A 23067-nucleotide genomic window follows, 5' to 3' on the forward strand; every position below is an offset into this window, starting at 1 on the left:
TTGCATGCCTCGATTCCAACAATTTTTCCAGCATTAGAGCCAAGATCAAGTGACACAAGGCAATTCCAATTAAAAATATTGGATAGTCAACAGATGGCGATTCAATTAAACTCATTACATTCAAGATACTTCTTTCTGGATAAATTGTCAAATAAAGAGTAATAGCTATTGTTAGTGAAAGAACTATTGTGTAAACGTAATTGTGGTAAAAAGGCGCTCGATATGGCGCGCCTTTTAAACTAGCTAAAGATAACCAGATATACAAATAGTAAGAAACAATAACAACAGCGTTATTCTCATAGCATTTAAAGTAGATATCGTCTTGAGCAGAAAAATTAGATTTGTCCAAGTACCAAGGCATTTTTTTTATGCAAAAAAAAGCAATAAGCTGAAAAGCTATAACAAATAGGACTTGTAACACAATTCCACTAATGAAAAGTGGATGTACTAATTTTCCCAATGGTCGCTTGATGATCAGTTTGTTACTAGCACCAGATAACGTCATTGAAAATACTAGTGGGAGATTAAGTCCTAAATCTGAGTATATAAACTGATTATTAGAATAAGATGATGAAACCGAGTAAAGAATGATAATACCCAAAAATTGAATCATCGAGTAGAGTATCATGTACTTAAATGTTCCAAACGCTGTCGCAAGTGCTGCACGCCCTTCCATTACAAGAATGGGAACACAAGATATGTTAAATACTTTTGAAGTAAATGGTGCTGCAATTGATGCTTCCGCCATAGATAAGGCAATCCCTAAAAAAGTGTTTAAAGACTTTTACATTGTATTTTTTTGAATTATTTTTACCAAAAATTAGTATACCAAAAAATAACATACCAGCATGAGAATAGCATCACTTACCAGCATGAGAATAGCATCACTTACCAGCATGAGAATAGTATCACTTACCAGCATGAGCAGCTTTTAATGCACCACAGTCGTTAGCTCCATCACCACACATTCCCACACCGTAACCAATTTTTTGCAAATCTTCAACTAGCATTGTTTTTTGGTTTGGAGACATTCGGGCAAAAATTATTCCACTGACCAAAATTTTATGAAGTAGGTGAGGTAGCTCATGATGAATAGTCTGGTATGTCGCTCCGGTAAGAGCAAGAGAAAATTTTAGTTTATTTCCTGCACTTTGCAAATCGTATTCTAACAAATGATGTATTTCAACCACACTGTTTTCTTTTTTTTCCTCTGTGAATTTTTCTTTTTGAGGGTTTTCAATTTTTCTGTACACTTCATTTCCATCAGAAATAGATAGCTCTATAAGTTCTTGATTTGGTCTTACCATGTTAACATCTCTTGCAATGAATGCAGCAGTCAAAAGGTCATCACCTGTTGCCATTATTGTTTTTATATTTGCTTGTGAAAGCATTTTTATTGTCTCATGTGTGCCTGGTTTAATAACGTTTTCAAAAACAATTATACCAGAAAATAAAAGACTTGATTCAATTTCCTCTCTAGGAATTTTGTTCACATCATACCAGTTAGTTACGTTAGTTAGATCTTTGTTAGCTACAGCTAATACACGCTTACCAACTAAAGTATATTTTTCAATTTCTTTTTTTATATCTGTTGGAATACTAGTTTTAATACACATAGACAATATTTTGTCAATAGATCCTTTTACATAGACATGAAGCAACTCATCGAGATCATCCATGGTTATTACACTCATTCTTTGCAACGCAGAGTCAAATGTGAAATGTTTTAAAACAGAAATCAATTTGGCGTTTGTTTGTAATGTGACAAAGTATTTGACATGTGGCTTGTATTTTTCTGGAATATTTTCATACTTTGACAAATCTTCTAAGTTTGAGTCGTACAATTTACATCCAGTAAAATTGAACATGTACATGTCAATTGGATCTCCTGAAACTTGTTCATCGATAATTGACAAGTTATGACACGTTGCCATGGCTAAAAAAAAATTTAACAAACTTAAAATATTAAACTAATAATAATTAATAAATAATAATAACAATTACTGCAACAATATCATTGTTAATAGATATTTTTTTAACATTATCACAAGTTCCGTTTAAACAAGGCTAATTGAAATCTTTTGATTAGTACTAAGAACTGTTTGTTTTGTTGTTTGATCATCCATAGAAGAACACAAACACATTTAATCTTTATAATATAAAGATTAAATGTGTATGTTTCAAACTATTTCAAAACTTCAAAATTTCAAACTATATTTAAAAAAAAGTTTCATATTATGAAACTTTTTTTTTAATGTAGTTTGAAATTTTGAAAAAGAAATTTTGATCTCTGTCTGTAAGTGAAACAACTCAGCAAACATTGTTTTATTAGATTTGCAGTAAACCTATATAGGCATTTTTTTAGCAATTCATTGGAATTTTGCACACCGGTTACTTAGTAGACCATTAGTGGCAGCTGCTATAAACGGCTGAAATTCCTCTATAGAATGTTTGTTAGGAATTCTTGGCTATAAAAACAATTAAACTTAAAATACTCTACCAATACCTGAAATACTCTACCAAAGACTCAATATATTTGATAGAAAAATTACAAAATTAATAATTATTCGATAAAAAAACATTTAAACCAGAGAGTATATCTAAAAGTGAGTTTTTATGTGAAACTTTTATTAAAGTGTAAAAAATTTGAGATTGCTTTCACGTAACTTCTTCTGTCGCAGCAGGTTTAGCGCAAGTTGGAGCAACTGCATAAGATTCGCAGTTGGGTCAGTCGCATTTTAAGTTAGTTGGCGTAATGGCATTGGCTATGTAGTCGAGTAAAATGTTGCGTCAAATGACAAAACTTCTTTAATTTAACATTTAGATTGACCACAGTTTGTCTTAATTGATCCAATAGAACAGATTGGTTTGTGTTGCGTTAGTTACTGTTGATTTTTTCTTTCCACCATTTTATGCTACTATAAATATTATTTGGAACTTAAAATATCTTTTTTTCTCTATGCAATCTAATTTCTCTATGCTATCTAATTTTTCTATGCTATCTAATTTCTCTATGCTATCTAATTTTTCTATGCTATCTAATTTCTCTATGCTATCTAATTTTTCTATGCTATCTAATTTCTCTATGCTATCTAATATCTTTCTAATTCATTCTCTTTTTTCTAACTTGACTTATTCTTATTACTACTTTTACTTCTTTTCATATACAAGCTCACTAAATCTTTGTCGAATGAAGCGGATTATGATGTTCTTTAGTGAAATTAACTTGTCTTAGCAAACCTTGGCATGTGGCCTTTGTAAGGCAGTTAGCCGGTGAGGATAAACCACAATACCTATGTCTAATATATTTAAACAATATCGTTGTAAATAGTCTTTATTTCTTAAAACGTCTGTCTGTATATTTTTATGCTGACTTACTCCTGGTCTGTGAAATATTACACTTTTTAGTTAAGTTAAATTTCCCATTAATATCCTCTTTTTTTTCTAAAAATTCACTCCTGGTCCGGGGTTATGATGTTCTTTGAGTTAATTCTGTCTTTCAAATTACATAGCTGGAAGATGATAAACCTCAATACTGTAAAATAAAATATCAGCAGAAGTTCAAATAAATAGCAAATAAAATAGATAGAAAATAAATGATATAATAAATAATAAAAACAAAAAAAAAGATTATAGTAAATACAAAAAGTAGAAAATAAATATATAACAGAGATTCATTGGTCGAAAGCAGTGTTTCACATACTTAACTTTCATTGACTAGCTAATCAAAATAAATACACTTTTATAACCAATCCAACACAGCTCAAAATGCTCCCTCCATTTTGTAACTAACTTTTAAAGAATGCTCCCACCATTTTATAAATAAATTCTTAAAAATATTCTGCATTTTATAACTTTTAAAAATTTGTTTTGAAACAGTTTGTACACGAGAAGAAGTATTTGTGATTTATTTTGAAATGGTTTGTATTACGAAAAAATTAGTAAAAGTTCCTACAAATGTTGAGATTGATATAGTAGGTTTTTTATTTTTAAAATCTCTTTTTTTATGCTTAGGGTCCAATTGAATCTTTTAAGACGATGTGGCACCTCTGAATATATTTTGTTTAAAGCTAACTTATTTAGCTCAGTTTTATTTTACTCTATAGAATACATACAAAAAGTGTAAGAAGACAGTTTTAAAAAATGCTGTTTTGAGCACCACTCTAATTTGTATTAAAAATGTAATCTTCAGCAATGTTAAGTTATTAAAATTATTAATATTTTGACAGAATCCTGCAGATACAATAATGGATCAATTAAAAACCTGGAAAAATCTGTCGTAGGTGTACTAAGCTCCAGTTTATACCCATAAAAGAAAATTATGTAATAAAGATAAATAGTGTAAAATATTATTTATTAAAAATGTTTTATAAGCATTCCTAAACTAATCTCTAATAAAAAGTTGATAATGCGTTGTTATTAATGTGATAGTTACTTATAGGGGAGACCGGGGCTAGTTGGCCGCAGGGGTAAGTTGACGAACTGCGTTTATCTTTAGAGCCTTTCATCAGAAGGTGACAAAAATTACTCAGAAACTTCCTCATTGACCATTTCATCATTCACTGTAGTATTGTCAGGATTCGCGCATGCGCATGGGAGATATTAAGATTTATGCGTTTTTTGGACAAAAACGTAACTTTTAGAACATCGCTTCCTTTTTACTTTAGAAAGAAAATATTTAGTCATATGAAAAAAAAATTATTGTAAAAGTTCCAGTCACAATTGGTTTACTATATCCAGTCAGACTTTTTTTTCAAAGCTGCCGTTTTTCAGGATCTATAGACTGTTTATTAAAAAAAAAGCTTTCGGGGTAAGTTGACAAATTTTTTACGGGGTAAGTTGGCTCGTAGCATTTACTATGGAAAAAAATATTTATTTTTATAAAATTATTTTTTTTTATTTTTTTTATTTTTAACAAATTAAAAAAATTAAAAAAAAATTTTGTTTAGTTTTTTTTTCCACAGATAAAAGGTGGGTTACTGTTTGGCTTTTATACGGACTAATATTTGGTACCAGCTAAAAGTAATATTAAATTTTGGGATAAAATTGTTGCAAAAATTAATTTTAAAAAAATTTCTATTAATTTTGCACTTAATAGTGCATTAATAATCATTTTTATAGTTTGCGGCAACTTACCCCGTGGTGGGGTAAGTTGGCGCAATTTTTTTTTTTTTTTTTAAGGGTCCGGAAAGGCCTCAAGAATTTTTTTTTAAATGAATGCAATTTTATAAGATACCCTAATCCATACTCTTTAAGACTACACTTTTATATTTTTTAAAAAAATGTACTGTTAGGGGTACAGAGCTCATAGAGTAAAAACCGAGCCAACTAGCCCCGGTCTCCCCTATACTTAACTCAAGACTAACATTAAACCAACACATTAAATTTTACGTTATAAATAACAATAGATAAAAAAAGTTTTTTAATTAGGTTCTGTGCACCAGAAAAACTTTTTATATCTCATATGTTCGATTGGTGTTTTCTAAAGTTGAGCAACAAGCCTAGTAAGAAATTTATATTGGTTTCATGTAAACAGTTTGTTTGAACTCTACGTCTAAAGCATTTTGAATGAAAACCCAAAATCAAGAGTTTGTAATAGACGTAAGGTTAATGAGATAGGATGACCGAAACAATTTATTTTAAATACTCAATTTAAAAGCTTTTATTTACATGAACAAGAGCCAAAATCATATAAGTAACCTTATTGGTCATTCTCTGCATCATCTTTTTTTTTGAATCCACGAATAACTTGGCACATTTTACATTTAGATATTAGCTGATTTTGATATTCTGCAAAAACTAGGCGTATTTTTTTCATGGTTAAACCTTGAAGAGTAAATATATCAGGAATCAAAATAAACTTTTCAGAATAAAAACTTGCTTGCTTTTCTTCGAATATTAAAGTTTGCATCTATTATAAAAACCAAACCTTGCATGCATAATACGTGGGAGGGGACGTTTATTAATTTCCCGAAAATTTTCATACCCACTTCAAGCTTTTTAAGACCCCTCACATCCTTCATTCCGTTTATTAAATTTTTTACTTGTTATCAACAAAAAGTTATATCTTAAATCTAAAAAAAAATGGTATAAACCGGCCTTAAAAACTAGAAAATATCAAATCAGTCGCTTATAAAAATAAAAACTTTTCTAAATAAAAAAAAACTCGAAAATTTCGATTTGTAAAAAATAAGCTTTTCGTTTATTTCTCGCCATTGTATAAAGCTTATCCAAGCATATTAAATCTTATTTGACCGCAAGCCACTCCAGAATTAAATTATTTTATGCGTGTACTGTAAAAAATATTATTTTTGGATTTACGAAACTTTGATTATACGCCGACGACAAATTAAAATTAGATTTAAGAAAAAGTCCCCACCTACTCATTTATTAAAAACCCTCACCCTCTCTTTATTTATTAGATCTGGATTAAACTTTTCACATCCTTTAATTCCGACTCCCTGTGTATTAAGCATTTTTTAGTGGGAGGGGGGGGGGGAGGATATAAAACAAAACTAAAAAAAATTTCTATTGGTACCAACACTTACAATAGAATTTAAAAATTCCAATTTAATTTCCTGAAGGAACACACTTCAATTACTAGCATAGATACGTCAGTATTATAAACAATATTTTTTAAAAAAAAGTTCCTACCATACTTAAATTGAATTAGTGATTTAAAAAGTGCATAATTCCGCAAACTTTAACAATCGAGAAAATGAAAAAAACTGTTAAATAAAAAAGTATGCAGCTTCAGAAATTTTATCTTTTTTCCTAAGTTAGTTGTTATTAATAGACATGGTGTGAACTGTTTCATTTATATCATGAAACAGTTCACACCATGCGTTTTTTAATGTTGTACATGAAAAATATCTAAAGTTGCCGGAGGCAAACTTTATTTTTAGCACAAGAATACATGGCTGAGGCAAGTTTTGCATATAGTCAAAACAAATACTTGCTAAACTTATGTAATTTGCATAAATTACTGATTTCATTCTGTATAAAACTACTTACATCTATTTATATCTACTTGTAAACAAGCTGACTTTACAACCTGCAACATCTTTTTTTGTGATTAAGCTGATTCTGCGGCTGCAACCCGTTTAACTCTGCAGCTGCAACCCTTTTTGCATTGTTGTTCAGGAAATTGTTCTTATATTTTAATTTAAATATTTAAATAAAACCCATGAGATACTTTAGTTTCATGGTATTTGGAACAAAAACAGCATTCATATTTTTTTAAGGTACTATTTTTATATTGGTGTTCTAAGTCTTTTTTTTTTTAGAAGAAAAAGTCTGTACACGTTATCAATTATTTTTCGTAGTACAACTTTTGTTCTAGAACTGGGATTTTGCCTCTATTTACCTTACTTCTGTCAATAGTGAAATTAGAGTCTCATCTGCTGCCAATATTGATACTAGTCCTTCAAAAGCATTTTTTTGTGATATTTTATAAGGACTTAAAAAGGCTTTTTTGCAGTTTTCTTGCTTTCTCAAAAAACACTGCATATTGCATTACAAACTTTTTAGTGTTTTCATTCAATAGCCGTTTACAATAAAATCTTTTTACCGGAATATTTCTAATAAGAAAAATTTTCATTTTTACTTTCAAAAAGTGTGGTGTTTTAAAATAGAAATCTTGTGTGTGAAACGGAATTTTAGAATAGACATCTTCTTACATCTGAAAAATGAGCGTGCGTATTAATATTCTTGCTTGTCAAAAGTATTAGTTAAACACTAAAAAAAGTTCAATAGGCATTATCATAAATACTAAACGGAAGCTAGATTTTAGTTAAAAGACTATTCTATTCCAAGGCTATTATTTAATTATTTTCTTGTCTCTATTTACCTTACTGCTGCTAGAAAGAAACATGAGTCTCACCTGCTGACAATATTATCCTTCAACCAATTTTTTCAAAAGACTTAAAAAAGTTTTGTTGCAGACTGTAGTTTTCTTGCCTTTATAAAAATCACTGTATATTGCGTTACAAACTCTTGATTTAGGGTTTTGATTCAATAGCTGTTTACAATAAACAAATATCTTATAGTTCTTTAAAAAATATATCCTTTTTCGTTTTACTTTCATAATCATGCTTTTTTTTCGTTTTACTTTTCATAATCATGCAACAAAAACCTTGTGTGTGAAACTAAAATTTAGAATAGACTTCTTCTTACACCTGAAAAATGAGTGTGCATATTAGAATTCCGCTTATAAAAAGTATTAGTTAAACACTAAAAATAATTCGAAAGATATTATTATAAATACTAAACAGAAGTTCTTATCGTCAGTTTTGTTTTTAAGTTCGACAGTTTTCTCGGTGAAGTATGTTCCAGTCCTTTCATTTTACTCCATTTTATAATAATTTATTTAAACCTACTCCTCTCTTACGTTTCCTATTATTTTAATATTTTTCAGTACTTGACACAGATTCAGAATAAGTATGCATTTATACCTCAAATGGATAAATAATGTTAATAATGTCGAATAAGGTGGTTTCCCAAAAAATAAAAATTAATTTTGACAAAAGAAAAAAATAAATTTGGCTCATTATTCTTTTGTTCGCAAATTACAAAAAAAAAATTTTATTCAAAATTTTAAGATTAAGTAATAATCATTTGAACGCATTTTACGGTCTCGTAAAAGCCTGAGGGTTTTGTTGTCGAGAACCGCTGAAATAAATGTGATAACATTTCTCATAATAAATAAAAGTGGTAAAAGAACAAGATATTACCAGTTTACTGAAGCATTCGTTAAAATATTAAAAGGTGAATTAATAAAATTTATTGAAAGTATTAATAAATACCTAAGGATTTTTAAATTATTAATAAACCATCAATCGTAAAAACTGTTTTTGAGCTTTTATTTAAAAGTGTTGTAATTACATTGTTGAATAAAATTCATTTAAGATTTAAAACTCATTTTTTACATAAAAATGGTCTGCAAAAAGTAATGCAAAACTCAGCGAAATTGTTTGAAAAAATGGCTGCTTAATAAAATGGCTGCTTAATATAATTATTTTTACATAAATTGCACTTTTTTTTTTCTTTTAATAAATACAATTCATGAAACTATTTTTAAATTTTTAAATTATTGTACTTACATTAACATAGATTCTTGACTTTTTATCTATTATATGAAAAATATTATTTTGCAAATTACAAATAAAAAGGTCGGTGAGGTTTTTTGTTTTCAAAGTGAAGACTTTAAGAACTTACTCAGCTTTTGAATATTTGCAAGCTTAAATAAAACTTCTTGAAGAAAATCTGTGGTTTCTGTTTTGCAATCATATACATTTTTTCATCGTCAATTTCGTAAATTAAAGAAACAGTGAATAAATACCTAGCAAAGATTCTAGATAAAGCCTTTTTTTCACATGCGGCAATTTTTAATGGAAAATACAGGGTAGCCCATATAATAGTTTCAAAAACTAAACATTATGATTGAATAAAAAGTTTATAAATTTTTAGGAAAAATACAGAATTATATAGAGAAAAGTAAGCGGTTTAATGTATGCAGTTTTTGAAATGTTTACCTTCAGATACAACTAAGTAACGTAGTCGATCCAGAAAAATATCAAATACTTTTGAGAGAATTTCATTTGAAATCGAAGATTTTGCTCTATAATTCCACTTTTCAAGTCATCTAGAGTTCTTCGTCAGTACTTTAAGACCTAATCTTTAAGATATCCTCATTAAAAAAAAATAACACGGATTCATGTCCGGTGAATAAGGAGGCTATTCGATTCCTCCGCAAATGTAACGGATTGAATCTAATCCAATTAATTCATGCCCAAAATGATGACTAAAAAAAACAAAAACTTTTGCAGTTTGATGCGTGCGAGCTTCATCCTGTTGGAGTTTAATTTTTTAACGAGCAAAAAATAATAAACCGCAATGTTCATTTGTTAAAATACAATAGAAAGCATGCCAGAAAAGAAAGTAATTTAGCTATTGGACAATTTCTAAAACCTATCTTTTATTTGGGCTACCCTGTACAGTGAATGCCCCTGAAATTCACAACGAACACTCCTAATCAACCAAAACAAAAGACTCAAAATAGTAAAGTAAATTAAATGAAAGGAAATTTGAGTTAATGATGCGTTTAAAACTGGATCATTTAACGCATTTACAAGTTACATAAAATAGATTTTGACTTCAAAACAAGTTACAACAAAAAACATTTAATGTTTGAAACATAATTTTTTTTTTTTTTTTTGATGAAAAAACTTACAATTAATGTAAGTATAAATAGTGTGAACGGCGTCATAAAAGAAGTATTAAACAAACTACTGCAACAAAAGCTGTTTATCTTACCGTCTGTTACCGAACTATAGCACAATAAACACTCAGAATCATTTTTAAATTTATTTTTTTGTCTTTTAAAGTACTTGCCATGTAATATTATATCATGTAATATTGCACCTTGTAATAATAGTAACCATGTAATGTTGTACCACCTTTTAATCATTTTAAAAATGCTTACAATTATATACAATAATTGCAAAAACTTGTTAATTAAATCAGCTTTTACTGTATTAAAAATTAAAAAAATAATCTTACCTTTGAATATAGGAAAATCAAGAATACTATCATTCTTAGTACTAACGGATTCAATGCTTCCACTAATGGCAGGTATTACACAAGAAACAGTTAAGTTATCTTCGGTTAGTGTTCCGGTCTTGTCAAAAACCACAAGTTTAATTTTTCCGCATACATTTATTCTGTTTGGATCAATGCAAAATATATCTTTAGAATTTAGTCTCCAGAGTGCGGTCATAAGTCCAACAGACATTGTTGCAGGAAGAGCAGGAGGTACACATATTGTAAACAAGTCCAACGCTTTCTTGACTATGTCAGAATCTTTAAGACGTTGTTCTTTGAAGATAATGACAGTGTAAATAAAACCAATAACTGCCATTGATGAAATAAACAGCATAAACTTCATCGAATCACGAAAAAAAGTAAAGTGTACAGGCTTAGGATACATAATAGATCGAATTAGACCTCCTTTTAGTGTATAAAATCCAGTTCGAATAACTACAGCCAAAACGTTTTCTTCCCCTGCATCAGTTCGAGCTTGTATAATGTTTGTACCATTAAACATTGTATGTTGCTTGTGCAAATTAATATTGTAAAACATGTGAGATTCCAAAGCGTCGTCAATTGCTGTTTTATTATTTGGTATGCTCTCGCCTGTTAATGAGCTTTCGTTAACGATGCAACGCCCACTTAATAAAACTACATCACAAGGCACCTCCATGCCTTTAGAAGGAATAATTATAACATCTCCAGGAACTAATTCTCGCGTGGATTTAAAAATAATTTCATATGATGAAATGGTTGAGGAAACACTTCTATTCAAAGTTTTTACTTCTGATGGCATAGAAATCATATCGCGGAGTCGTTGCCATGCTTTTTTTGTCTGATAAGTACTAATCACTAATGAAAAAAATGTCAAAACAATTAAAAGAGCAGCGTACAATGTGTAATCTTCAGTAAACCATAAAATTACGCTAAACAGTTGAAAAATGTAAAAAGGATCTAAAGATAACTGAACAAAAATCAACCAATATGGTTTCACTGGAACGTTAATGTGGTTAACATTATAAATTGCAAGTTTATGTACGTTTGATTTTGCAGTTATTCCATACTTACAACGACGAATGTCTAAAAAACTCCACATTTTTTCAGAATCTTCAAGAGGAATTATCTTATCACATGTTTCAGTAATTATGTACCTTAAAAACATAAACTCAAAGTAACGTATATTACATTGGACAGCTATATTTTTTTCAAACTGTGTAAAGTCATTCGCAACAGTTTCTGAATCAATTCTTTCAATAAACTTGGTTTTTATTTTGCACACAAAGCGCTGCTTTCCTTCGCTTTTTTTAATTCGCACCGATGACGCTTCTTTAATGCTGCATCTGTTATGGGTAAATTTTAAACGATGAATAGGATACCAGTATCCAATGAGGAAAATAATTCCGGAGGTACATATACCCAAAATATAAAATATAATAGAAAAAAGAAGGCTTCTACGGTAAAATAGAACTGAAAATTCATCCTTCGTCTCAGCATGCACAATAAATCTATCGAATTCTAAAAAAAAATTAAAAAACTAGATAACTATTATAGAGGTAACACAAAGAAATCAAGATGCCGCACAGTGTGTTATTTTAACAGAGATTTTCTGGAAGAAAAAAATAATTTTTGAACTTATCTTAAAATTTGTTTTCTCTATTTTATATTTCAAATTTTATGTAGCATTTAACATATAATATTACCGAATATCATTTCATAAATATTAATTTTAAATTAATTTTGGTAGTACATATATCCAAAAAATAAAATATAATAGAAAAAAGAAGACTTTTCAATTCTATTTTACTAAGGTAAAATAGAATTGAAAATTAGCGAATATCATTTCACGGTAAAACCGATTGGTATGACCGAATATCATTTCATGATATTCAGTATTATGAAACAATGTTTGGTTTCAGCATGATTGTGTGGAAATTAAACCTTATAGCTATAAGTCAAAAGAGATTCAGCTTTCTTTGCTAAAGAAACTTCAATTTTATTTTAGAACGAGGCACAAGTTTGAAAAAAGATATGAGAGTCATTTTAAAAACAATCGGATCACAGTCGGCATAAAAAAAGACTTGCACTAAAAGAGGATGACCTTTACACTCAAAAGTAACAACAAATTTGTGAGCACGTCTATCTAGCATACCAAATCGGGCTAATGACGAAACAAAGTTGACCCAACGCTTTCAATGTTTTTTCAATTTTTGGCCCAATGTTGTGTGCCAACTAGCAAAATCATCGAATCGATATTGTGGCCCATCAAAGTAATTTTCGAGAAGGAATCTACAAATTTAAAAAATTCAATTTTTTATAAAAACAAATTGAAATACTAGTATTTACAAATGTATCTCTCAAAGATCTTTGTATAACAATAACTCCAACAACAATAATTTGCATGATGAACGGAAAAATTTGCAAAGCGCTATCATCACGTTATTGCGCACGATGCTGTTACTAATGTGGGGCAAAACCCACTGAAGTGAATAATATAAACATATTAATAAAATGAAGTAAACAAAGTGTTTTTCTTTTTGATGATAGAGGTGATAATCAATTCATGATTGGATTAGAACTTTTAAATATACTCTACAAACTTTATGTTGCTTAGAAATTAAAACAATGCAGGCAAGAGCGAATGAAAAAAAAAACGCAACAAGAAAAAAAAAGGTTGTTTAGGAAAAGTTCTGAAGTAACTCGGGTTTTTTAATTTATGTACCAAATAGCAAACTGGTAACACAAACAATGGAAACACTGCTCGTAAATTTTTCAGGAATAATTCTCATAAACACATGTCATTAAATCAGTTTATATAAATTTAAAGTATAGACTCTTGGAACCTATACATTGAACAATATGGACGGTGTCCAATGCCTGTTTCCCTTCATAAAGTTTTACTTCGTGCAAAAGAAATTTACATTCTTCGAATCAGACAATATTTAGAAGAGCCTTAAGAAGCTCAAGAAAATACAACAGGCAGTATAAAGAATAGTTTACGAGCAAAAAATCAAAAACAAATTCAAAAAAATACAAAGACAGAAATATAGACTCATTTTCACTCTTTAAAGAGTTTAGGCATTTACTATCTTGCTATTACGCAACCACGGTAAATTAAAAAAAGTGATTTTGATTTCCTCCGAAATAATCCCCCAGGAAAAAATACCCTTGAGAAAATCCTCCCGTAAAAAATCGGAAATTTTTTACAGCGCATAAAATGAACGATATATCAATTAGTTGTTTATACTATAAATATTTTACACATACATATTATGGTACAAGCAAAACCTTAATCCTTCACTTTTCATAACGCAACTGACAAATAGATAGAACATGCAAGAAGTGTAGATTTATTGACTGACATATAGGCAGAACATACAAGGAGTTTACAAATATTGACTGAAAAATAGTTAGAATATGCAAGAAGTGTACATACATGGACTGAAAAATAGATTGAACATGCAAGGAGTGCCGCTACATTCACCGAGGGCTTTGGTTTGGGCAGGCAATCTATCAAGTTTGAAAAAATTTAAATAAAAACAATTATTTTGCGGGGATTTTTTCCGGAGGGTTTTCTTCCTAGAACCCAATAAAATTGCTTTTTGCCATCTCTCAATAAAAAATTACATTTAAAGCTTAAAATATCACATTAAGAAGTTAATAATGAAAAATAAATAATTATAAAAAAGAATCATTCAAATCAAATAAAATCAATTTAAATCAAATCAAAATATATAACACATACACTTTTAACAATAAAATATTGTCTTCTCATATTGTTAAAAATGACAAACCTAAAGCCGACACAAAAGTTTGTATATTAAACCCAATATCAACTAAGATCTAGATCTAAAAATTGCTCAAAGATAAGCAACAAAATTGCTAATAAAAAAAGAAAATAATTTAAACAGCTTTAAAGAAGTAATAAATTCCCCTATTCAAATCGTGGTTATATGATTGTTTAAAGTAAAAGAGTCAAAACAAAACTTTCTTCCAAAAATCACAATTCTAAATTATTTGAAACTTTTTGAAAATAAAATTATTTGAAATTCTGGAATACTAATCCAACATCTTAAATTTTTTGCTGAGCTATTTCGTTGATCTAAGGTCCTTAAAGTGTTTTAAAGCTAATTTTAATGACTTATAACATTACCATCTGTTCATCTTAGTATGCTCTGCATTAATGTATATTATTGTAACAGAAAATATACTGTTATTACAACTATTACAGATTTACTAAACAGAGTTCTAACTACATTAGATTCAGCAATAGTAAGTTAGCCAAAAAACTAAGAATTTTACCTTTATTATAGTCATTTTAACATCATAATTTTGGATTTTATAATTACTATGCAAGTTAAGACTTATTTTACACGTCTTAAAATGTTTAAAACACGTTTAGGCGTTTCAAAGATATAGTTTAAACGTTTTAAAGACTTTATGTGTTTACTGATATGTCTATAGTTTTATTGTAAATAAGCAAAACTATAATTTATTATTTGAATTTTTTAGTCTTGTTAAAATGACACTCTGTGTGGAGTTTTAATGCATTTCTTAATTTAAAATTTAAATTAATTCAAAGTAAAACTAATAGCAGTATTAACTGAAATTTATTTTTTCTCCTTTTGTCTATTTATTAATTTATTTGTTTATATAAAACAAATATATCAAAAACGATGCGACAAAGTCACTATTATCTTTTCATGTATCATATTTTACAAAAAAAATATGAAGTTTTGAAAGCAAATATATTTTGAGTTTGAATTTAAATATTATGATTTAAAGTAAATAAATAAAAATAAGTTATAATAATAAAATTTATAAATAAAACTCAGAAGTAAAAATAAAAGCAGTTTGACAGTTTGACTAAAAGTTTATTAACAAGTTAGATATTAATTAATGAAAAAATGTTTATAAATTTCGAGTCCTTTTTTAGAGAAATGCTTTTCACTAAAAAAGACATGGACAGACTTACGCAAAAAACGTTTCATTAAAAAAAAATTTGGACAAGACTTGCACAGACATGGAACTACTAATAAGGTCAAAACTATGATATTCGAAATTTTTTTATACTGGCTTGTAGATTGTTATATAAACATCTATTCGATGAACTCTACATTTAGCAACATTTGGCTACATTAAGCAACGTGAAAGATTTAGTTATTTTAGTATTTTTAATAAAATTCATAAAGCCTGTACATTGCTTCTTTATTCTATTCTCATGATAAAGATTCAAAACTGTTGAAATATTGCGAAAAAATGGCCTACTTAAATTCACGGCTGGACTTTTTACGATTTAATTTTATAAAGTTAACAACAAAACTAATATGTGTGAGTATACTGTCTTCCTGTTTCTAAATGTTCAGGACATATAAAACAAATGCTTTTTTTGAACATTCAAGTGCAGCTAGAGCTGAACCTTTCAGCTTGGTGATATATATATAATTACATTCTTCTAGTTTAAAGTTAAAATTAAAATAAAGCTATTTCTACTTCTTTTGCATCTTTATTTATAGGTACTTCATTATCAAAACATTTTATTTAATGCCAGAATTTATTTAGTTAGTGGTTTTAATTATTTTTTCGGAACACTCAACTTCACTTCATGTAATTATATCCTTCTGATAGTTAATCTTTGATTAAAGGTGCAGTTCCTTTTATTATAACAATTAGTGCGTTTGATGTCTGAACTGAAAGTTACAATATATAAGTAACAAAAAATATAAAATGAAAGTTTTTTTTTGTTTCAATAACTATAGTAATAATTCTTTTTCAAATCGTTTTAAGCAAATAAAGAACTCAACTAACAACTGGCCTATTATCTTAAAACTTAAAACTTTTAACTTGTATTAAAAATTTAACTTGTAAGTCTGACCGTGTATTTGAGGTGGCTTTGCAAAAAATTAGTTCAAACTTTAAATAGTAACTCAAATTAGATATATGAAGTTGTACTTCATCAAATTACAAATCCAAGGCAATTTGTATTTGGTACGTTTTAGTGTTTTCAAAAAAATCTAAAAATCCGGAAACCATTTTAATGTTTTCACAATAAAAAAGCTGCATTTTAAAAACTTTTATGCAAATTAGTTTTACTTTTTAAATTAAAACTGAAAAAACAAATTCAAACAAATAAAAACTTAAAAAACATTGAGAGCGTTAGTTGAGAGCCCTAAATTTAAACTTTTAGGTAAAGGAATACGGAAAAATGTAGGCAAATAGATTTTCATGGCAAAAACGGTTTTTCCCCACCTTACGTGCACTACTACGCCATTACGCTTCTTGTCTTCAACGCACAAATTTAATAAGAAAAACTTAAATAATAGAAAAGTAACAACAAGATTTTAAGATTAATGTAAAAAACAACGTAAATAAATTTAAAAAAATCTACAGATTGATCAAAGTAAAAGTTCGAACGAAAAAGAACTGAAGGAAACGTTAACATTTTAATCTTGTTTAAGCAGCATTAAAATTTTTCAAACTGTTTATTGTTATATTTGAAATAAAAATCACATACCACACGATCACGTATATCACACGTAAGTTACGTATATCACACGAGGTACAGATAAATTTATATTAAAAAACAAAATTCTTGAGATTTTCAACTGTATACCATGTCCATACTTAGAGAAAAGTCGAGTAGCCCCGGACACTAACAAAAAAAAAAAAAAGATTTTACACATTTACTAACAGAAAACAAAGAGTCAAAAGACTTTTTTTAAAGTATAAGCATTTATCTATCGAATTAGAAACAAAAAAGTAATTATTGTGTACCTTAATAATATATAAAAAAACACAAAAGAAAAAATGCATGTTTCACAATTGGAGAGTAGCTACGGACATATAGTTTAACCATGATTTTACCTCTTTTTTACGAGTGTGACACAAATATAATATATGATTAGTTAGCATTGGATTGTTCTTAACACACTTAAATAAATCGCCTTTAAAAATCACTTCGGATATATAAGGAATGAGAGTGAAAGTGTCATCATTGAGAATTATAAATATTAGCTTTTTACTAACGAAAATAAATACTTTAAAAACACTTTTTTTAAATCTTAGGTCTTTTTATTGGAATTATATGAAATACTATTATGGGTTATGTATTATATTAAATGTATTAATACTTATATAAAAAAGTTGCTTGTTTTTAATAAGTAAACGGATTAAGTTGTCCAGAAGCACCCTCCAAACATGTGCCTGATACCACCCGATCATACCTCATTCACAAATACTAGTTTTTAAAACCAGTGAATTAAAGTATTAAACGAATTTTTTTTTTTTTTTTAATAACTATTGTAAATAAAAATGTATTTTTAATCAATAAAAAGTTAATAGTTTACATAAAAATTAGATATATTATTATGTGAATCAAATATGACATCTTTTGCTGGTGGGAAACAATATCTTGCACTCCCAGCCGATCGCATTGGCTTATTATGATTTTGCATATGTCATAATTGCACTCAAATAATGCTGGTATAGTATTTAAAATCACAAAGCTTTTCTAGTTTAAGCTGTACGTAAAGTGTCTTGAGTTACCCTCCGTCCAGGGCTACCCAACTTTCTCCTATTTTGTATCTTAAAAAATCTCGATTATAAGTTTTCAGCGAGCTTCCTTTGAACTATATTATTTTGATTTATTAATATATATATATATATTCAACGACAACCCTAAGCAAGTCCCTAGTAGCCTAGTGGTACGACGGACTTGCGTATAATTTTTAAAAGTATGGGTTAATAGCCAGCACTTTATATTATAAACCACGAATTTTTAAAATAATTATTTTAACCCACTGTCAAGCGCACATGCGCATATCAGCACTCTTTTTTTAGGCATTGTAAATATGTGTGGTGTATATATATATAAACTATATAAACTGGAGACATGTCAATATTACTTTTTTGAAATATATATAAAAACGATTGTTGTGAAAATAAATTCAAAATGTTTAAAAAAATGTTTTTTCTTTATTTTCTTGAAATTTTCTTTGTAAAAGTAGTAAAAAATTTGATTAATAATAAATTGAAGATGCTTGCTTCATTTCAAGAGTAAAATAAATTAGATTATGCAATTAAATTCATGGTGAATATAATATTTTATTATGATTTGTTTTTTAATTAGATCATTAAAATTGACAGACTTTTTCGTAAATCGTTAAGGCCAAAATTTTATTGCATGAGACATCACTTTGAAGCGATAAAACTAAAAAGACAAAATACACCTTTTCAAGATGTACTTGAGAAAATGAAAGTTGTAATTAAGAAATCCAATATTTAATTGAGAAACACAACATGTAGTTTAGATGTCGTAATATGAAATTAAGAGACACAACATGTAGTTTAGATGTCGTAATATGAAATTAAGAGACACAACATGTAGTTTAGATGTCGTAATATGAAATTAAGAGACACAACATGTAGTTTAGATATCGTAATATGAAATTAAGAGACACAACATGTAGTTTAGATGTCGTAATATGAAATTAAGAGACACAACATGTAGTTTAGATGTCGTAATATGAAATTAAGAGACACAACATGTAGTTTAGATGTCGTAATATGAAATTAAGAGACACAACATGTAGTTTAGATATCGTAATATGAAATTAAGAGACACAACATGTAGTTTAGATATCGTAATATGAAATTAAGAGACACAACATGTAGTTTAGATGTCGTAATATGAAATTAAGAGACACAACATGTAGTTTAGATATCGTAATATGAAATTAAGAGACACAACATGTAGTTTAGATATCGTAATATGAAATTAAGAGACACAACATGTAGTTTAGATGTCGTAATATGAAATTAAGAGACACAACATGTAGTTTAGATGTCGTAATATGAAATTAAGAGACACAACATGTAGTTTAGATGTCGTAATATGAAATTAAGAGACACAACATGTAGTTTAGATATCGTAATATGAAATTAAGAGACACAACATGTAGTTTAGATATCGTAATATGAAATTAAGAGACACAACATGTAGTTTAGATGTCGTAATATGAAATTAAGAGACACAACATGTAGTTTAGATGTCGTAATATGAAATTAAGAGACACAACATGTAGTTTAGATGTCGTAATATGAAATTAAGAGACACAACATGTAGTTTAGATGTCGTAATATGAAATTAAGAGACACAACATGTAGTTTAGATGTCGTAATATGAAATTAAGAGACACAACATGTAGTTTAGATATCGTAATATGAAATTAAGAGACGCAACATGTAGTTTAGATATCATAATATGAAATTAAGAGACACAACATGTAGTTAAGGAACAATGATATGCATTTGAGAAACACAACATGTAAATTAGAAATCGTAAATATAAGTGGATGGCACAATCGTCAATTTTTAAAAAAAGTCATCTATATCTAGAATTTTCTTTTAAGAAAAAAAAAAAAGGTCCTTTGGAAAAAAAGACTCTGGTCAAATATAAGTTAGCTTTCATTTAGGTTTATAGCAAAAACTCAAATTATATTGGAAGAGGTTTAAAACCAAAAATTGACTGAGGATCAAAACAAAAGTATTAAGATAATTTAATATTAGCGTCAGCACAACAACCGCCAATTACCTCAAAGGCAGATTGTTTTCATTAAAAAAAAGTGCACAAGGTATTTTGCTACCAGGAACAGTAATGAAAACAAACAAGTAATAGCTGAATATGTTAGGAATATCAACGAACAAATCACAAATGGTCATCAGATAGTTTGGTTAGAAGAAACAAATTGTAACCTTTTTTGTAAAAAAATGCAAGAACGTGCTAAACAGGAAAAAAGAGCAATGATGAAAATGCCTGCTTCACACATAGCTGCAACCCAGTGGGTTGCAGCTTCACACATTGCTGCAATCAACGGTGCAAACATATGTTTTATTGTTGAAATCAAAGAATAAATTTTAAATATTTATGTTTTTTTGTAATAAGTTATGTGTGTTTTATTATTTATCTAATTTCTCAAATGAATTTGAAAATGAAAAGACAAAAAAAAAGAAATTCTAACACCCGGTAGGATTTTTTGCAGTTACTGCTAAACCGCAAATGCCTTTTTCATCAACTTTTTATTTTATTGGTAGTATATTATTATTTATTAAAAACCAATCCATATGGCCACCTCGGCCAAAATAGGAACTAAGTTTTAATTACAAGGTAAATTAAAGCAACAAAATTAAAAATACAAAAAACCTTCTTCTGAGAATCTATATTATAAACTTTTTTTAATTACAGCTATTATGTTCTCAATAACATATGACAATTTCTTATTTATAACTTTCATGTTCTAAATTAGATGTTACGCTTCTCAATTACAATTTTCATCTAAATTTCATCTAACGTTTCTTATTTACAACTTTGAAGTTCTCAATTACATCTTGAAAAGGTGTAGAAATAAGATTTTATTTAAATTTTTTAGGAAAATTCTTTTTATTGAAAATATATACAGTATGCTTTTATGGGATATATTCTAATAAAGACAAAATATAGTAATTAATATTTTATTTCTTTATAACTATTTATTTATTACTATTATTAATAAGTACAAACTCTTATCCGTGAAATGATATATCCGTACCAGTTTTATATCTTTTTGTGCAATTTTATGCACCATAATTAAAATTAATCAATAAATATAAGATAAATGCAAAAGCAAATTTGACGTAAAAAATATTTTTTTGCCAAAACTGACGTCAATGCGCAAAATTTATTTTGGCTTTACGTTTAAATTAGAGTTATCCCAGTGAGCACGCGTCGTCTGGGCAACGTCCGTGGGACGTCTCATGGACATTTAGAGGTCTGCAAGACGTCCGACAAATCTTTCTCGGACGACGTATGTTCACAGGGAAAAGGCCGTGTTTAAAGTTTTTAATGGTCTAAGGTTTTTTATCACATGACATTGGAAAGTAAGATTTTTGAAAACAAACAGAGTTTTCATTCGGAACCATTAAAACAAATTAAATAAAGTAACTATATTATCGAAAAAACATTTTTAATAGGCTTACATGTGTCTACTTTAATTCTCAACTATTTTAATAGCTTTAAAAAGATTGAAAAAAAAGAGATTGAAAATTGACTACTTTAAAATATTCCGCTATGGAACACAGTTATTTATTTACGTTTTTTTTTTCTTCTTTGTAATTTTCTTATCGAAAATTTAATGTTTTATTTTTGAATAAAAATTAAAAAAATAATTGCATTTATAATAATCTTTTTATATATAAGTTTATATTTTCTTTTATGTATAAGTGCCTTAAACAACGACAGTTTAAAAAAATCCTAAGTAAAAACTAGTGAGTCGGCATAACTTTGGTGCTCAGTCTGAGCTTCTAGGTTAGACTACGCAAGATTAAAGTAAAGTTAACATAACAAACGTTAGAATAAAAAAGGATAAACCAATTAAAGTTAAACTAAGTAAAATTACTGAGAATAAAGCACGTTTTATTTTAAAAGCGTATTGATAAGCGTAGCTATTATAAATGCTGCATAAATCAACTATAAAACAATATCGCGAGGTAGCTTTGTCAGTATAAAAAGCTTTTGTTTATATAATACAACTTCACTGTTTTTTTTGTATTGTTGTTTTACACAGTTTATTAACGTTAAAAATATAAAACTCGTTTTAAAAAAAAGCATGTTTTATTGTCAGTATGAATAGGGTTTAAGCAAGATTAAATCAGACAAGGTTAGATAACACTGGGTTAAATTATGCAAGTTTGACTCAACAAAGTTAGACTAGACAAGATAGACTAGACAAGGTTAGACTAAGCAAGAATATACGAGATAAGATAGAATGGACAAGGATAGACTAAGCAAGGTTAGACAAAGTAAGGTTAGACTAAGCAACATTGGATTAAGCAAGTTTAGATTAAGGCAACTGAAATTATCTAAATGCAACTTTATTGTTCTTACAATATCTTAATCGAATATATTGATGTAATGTGAATATTTTCAGAAACATTTTAAAAGGCCAATATTTCAGATGTTCCCTTGTTCTAAAAAAGGTAGTTTGGTCTTGAGTAAACTTATTTTTTGTTTTAAAGCATTAAAAAAAAAATTTAGATCTGCAATAAAAAAGTTTTTATATCAATATGTGTCATGCACAAAGTTTAAATTAAAGTTATATAAAAACAAAAAAAATGAATGTTTTATAAAATAAGTCATTATTTTTTGTAAAGTAAGAATATAGTTTTGTAAAGAAATTAAAAACATTAATTAAAATGAATGTTTTTAACTACTTTTTAAAACTAAATCAAATAAAGTCTGAAAATGTCCTGCTTTAAAGTCCCGTAATTTCAACACAACATTCTAAATAAAAATATTTTTATTTAGAATATTGTGTTAAAACAATGGTATATGATGAAATAAGGGTACACGATGACAGACTGCATGTACCTTTGGTACTTGGTAGACAGATTGATGTAGCTTGTTTGAAAAACTCTTTTTTTTTTTTTTTTTGAAATTGGAATCCAACT

General features: G+C 28.1%; 1 protein-coding gene across 2 annotated transcripts in view; it reads right to left on the minus strand.

Moving 5' to 3' along the window:
* LOC100202365 (polyamine-transporting ATPase 13A3) overlaps positions 1–23067 on the minus strand; it is a 28985-nt gene that overhangs the window by 576 nt on the left and 5342 nt on the right. The window contains exons 2-5 of one of the 2 annotated variants that reach the window (XM_065793621.1): positions 17099–17236; positions 10561–12102; positions 917–1936; positions 1–762 (exon numbers count right to left, since the gene is read on the minus strand). The exon at positions 1–762 is cut by the window's left edge and continues 576 nt beyond it. In XM_065793621.1, coding sequence (XP_065649693.1) covers positions 1–762; positions 917–1936; positions 10561–11749 — 2971 coding nt within the window. In that variant the 5' untranslated portion in view covers positions 11750–12102; positions 17099–17236. The remainder of the gene's footprint in view (positions 763–916; positions 1937–10560; positions 12103–17098; positions 17237–23067) is intronic. The other variant, XM_065793620.1, reaches the window with a different exon arrangement.

The sequence above is a fragment of the Hydra vulgaris genome, chromosome 03 (assembly GCF_038396675.1).
Source record: "Hydra vulgaris chromosome 03, alternate assembly HydraT2T_AEP".
In the NCBI taxonomy this organism is placed as follows: domain Eukaryota; kingdom Metazoa; phylum Cnidaria; class Hydrozoa; order Anthoathecata; family Hydridae; genus Hydra; species Hydra vulgaris.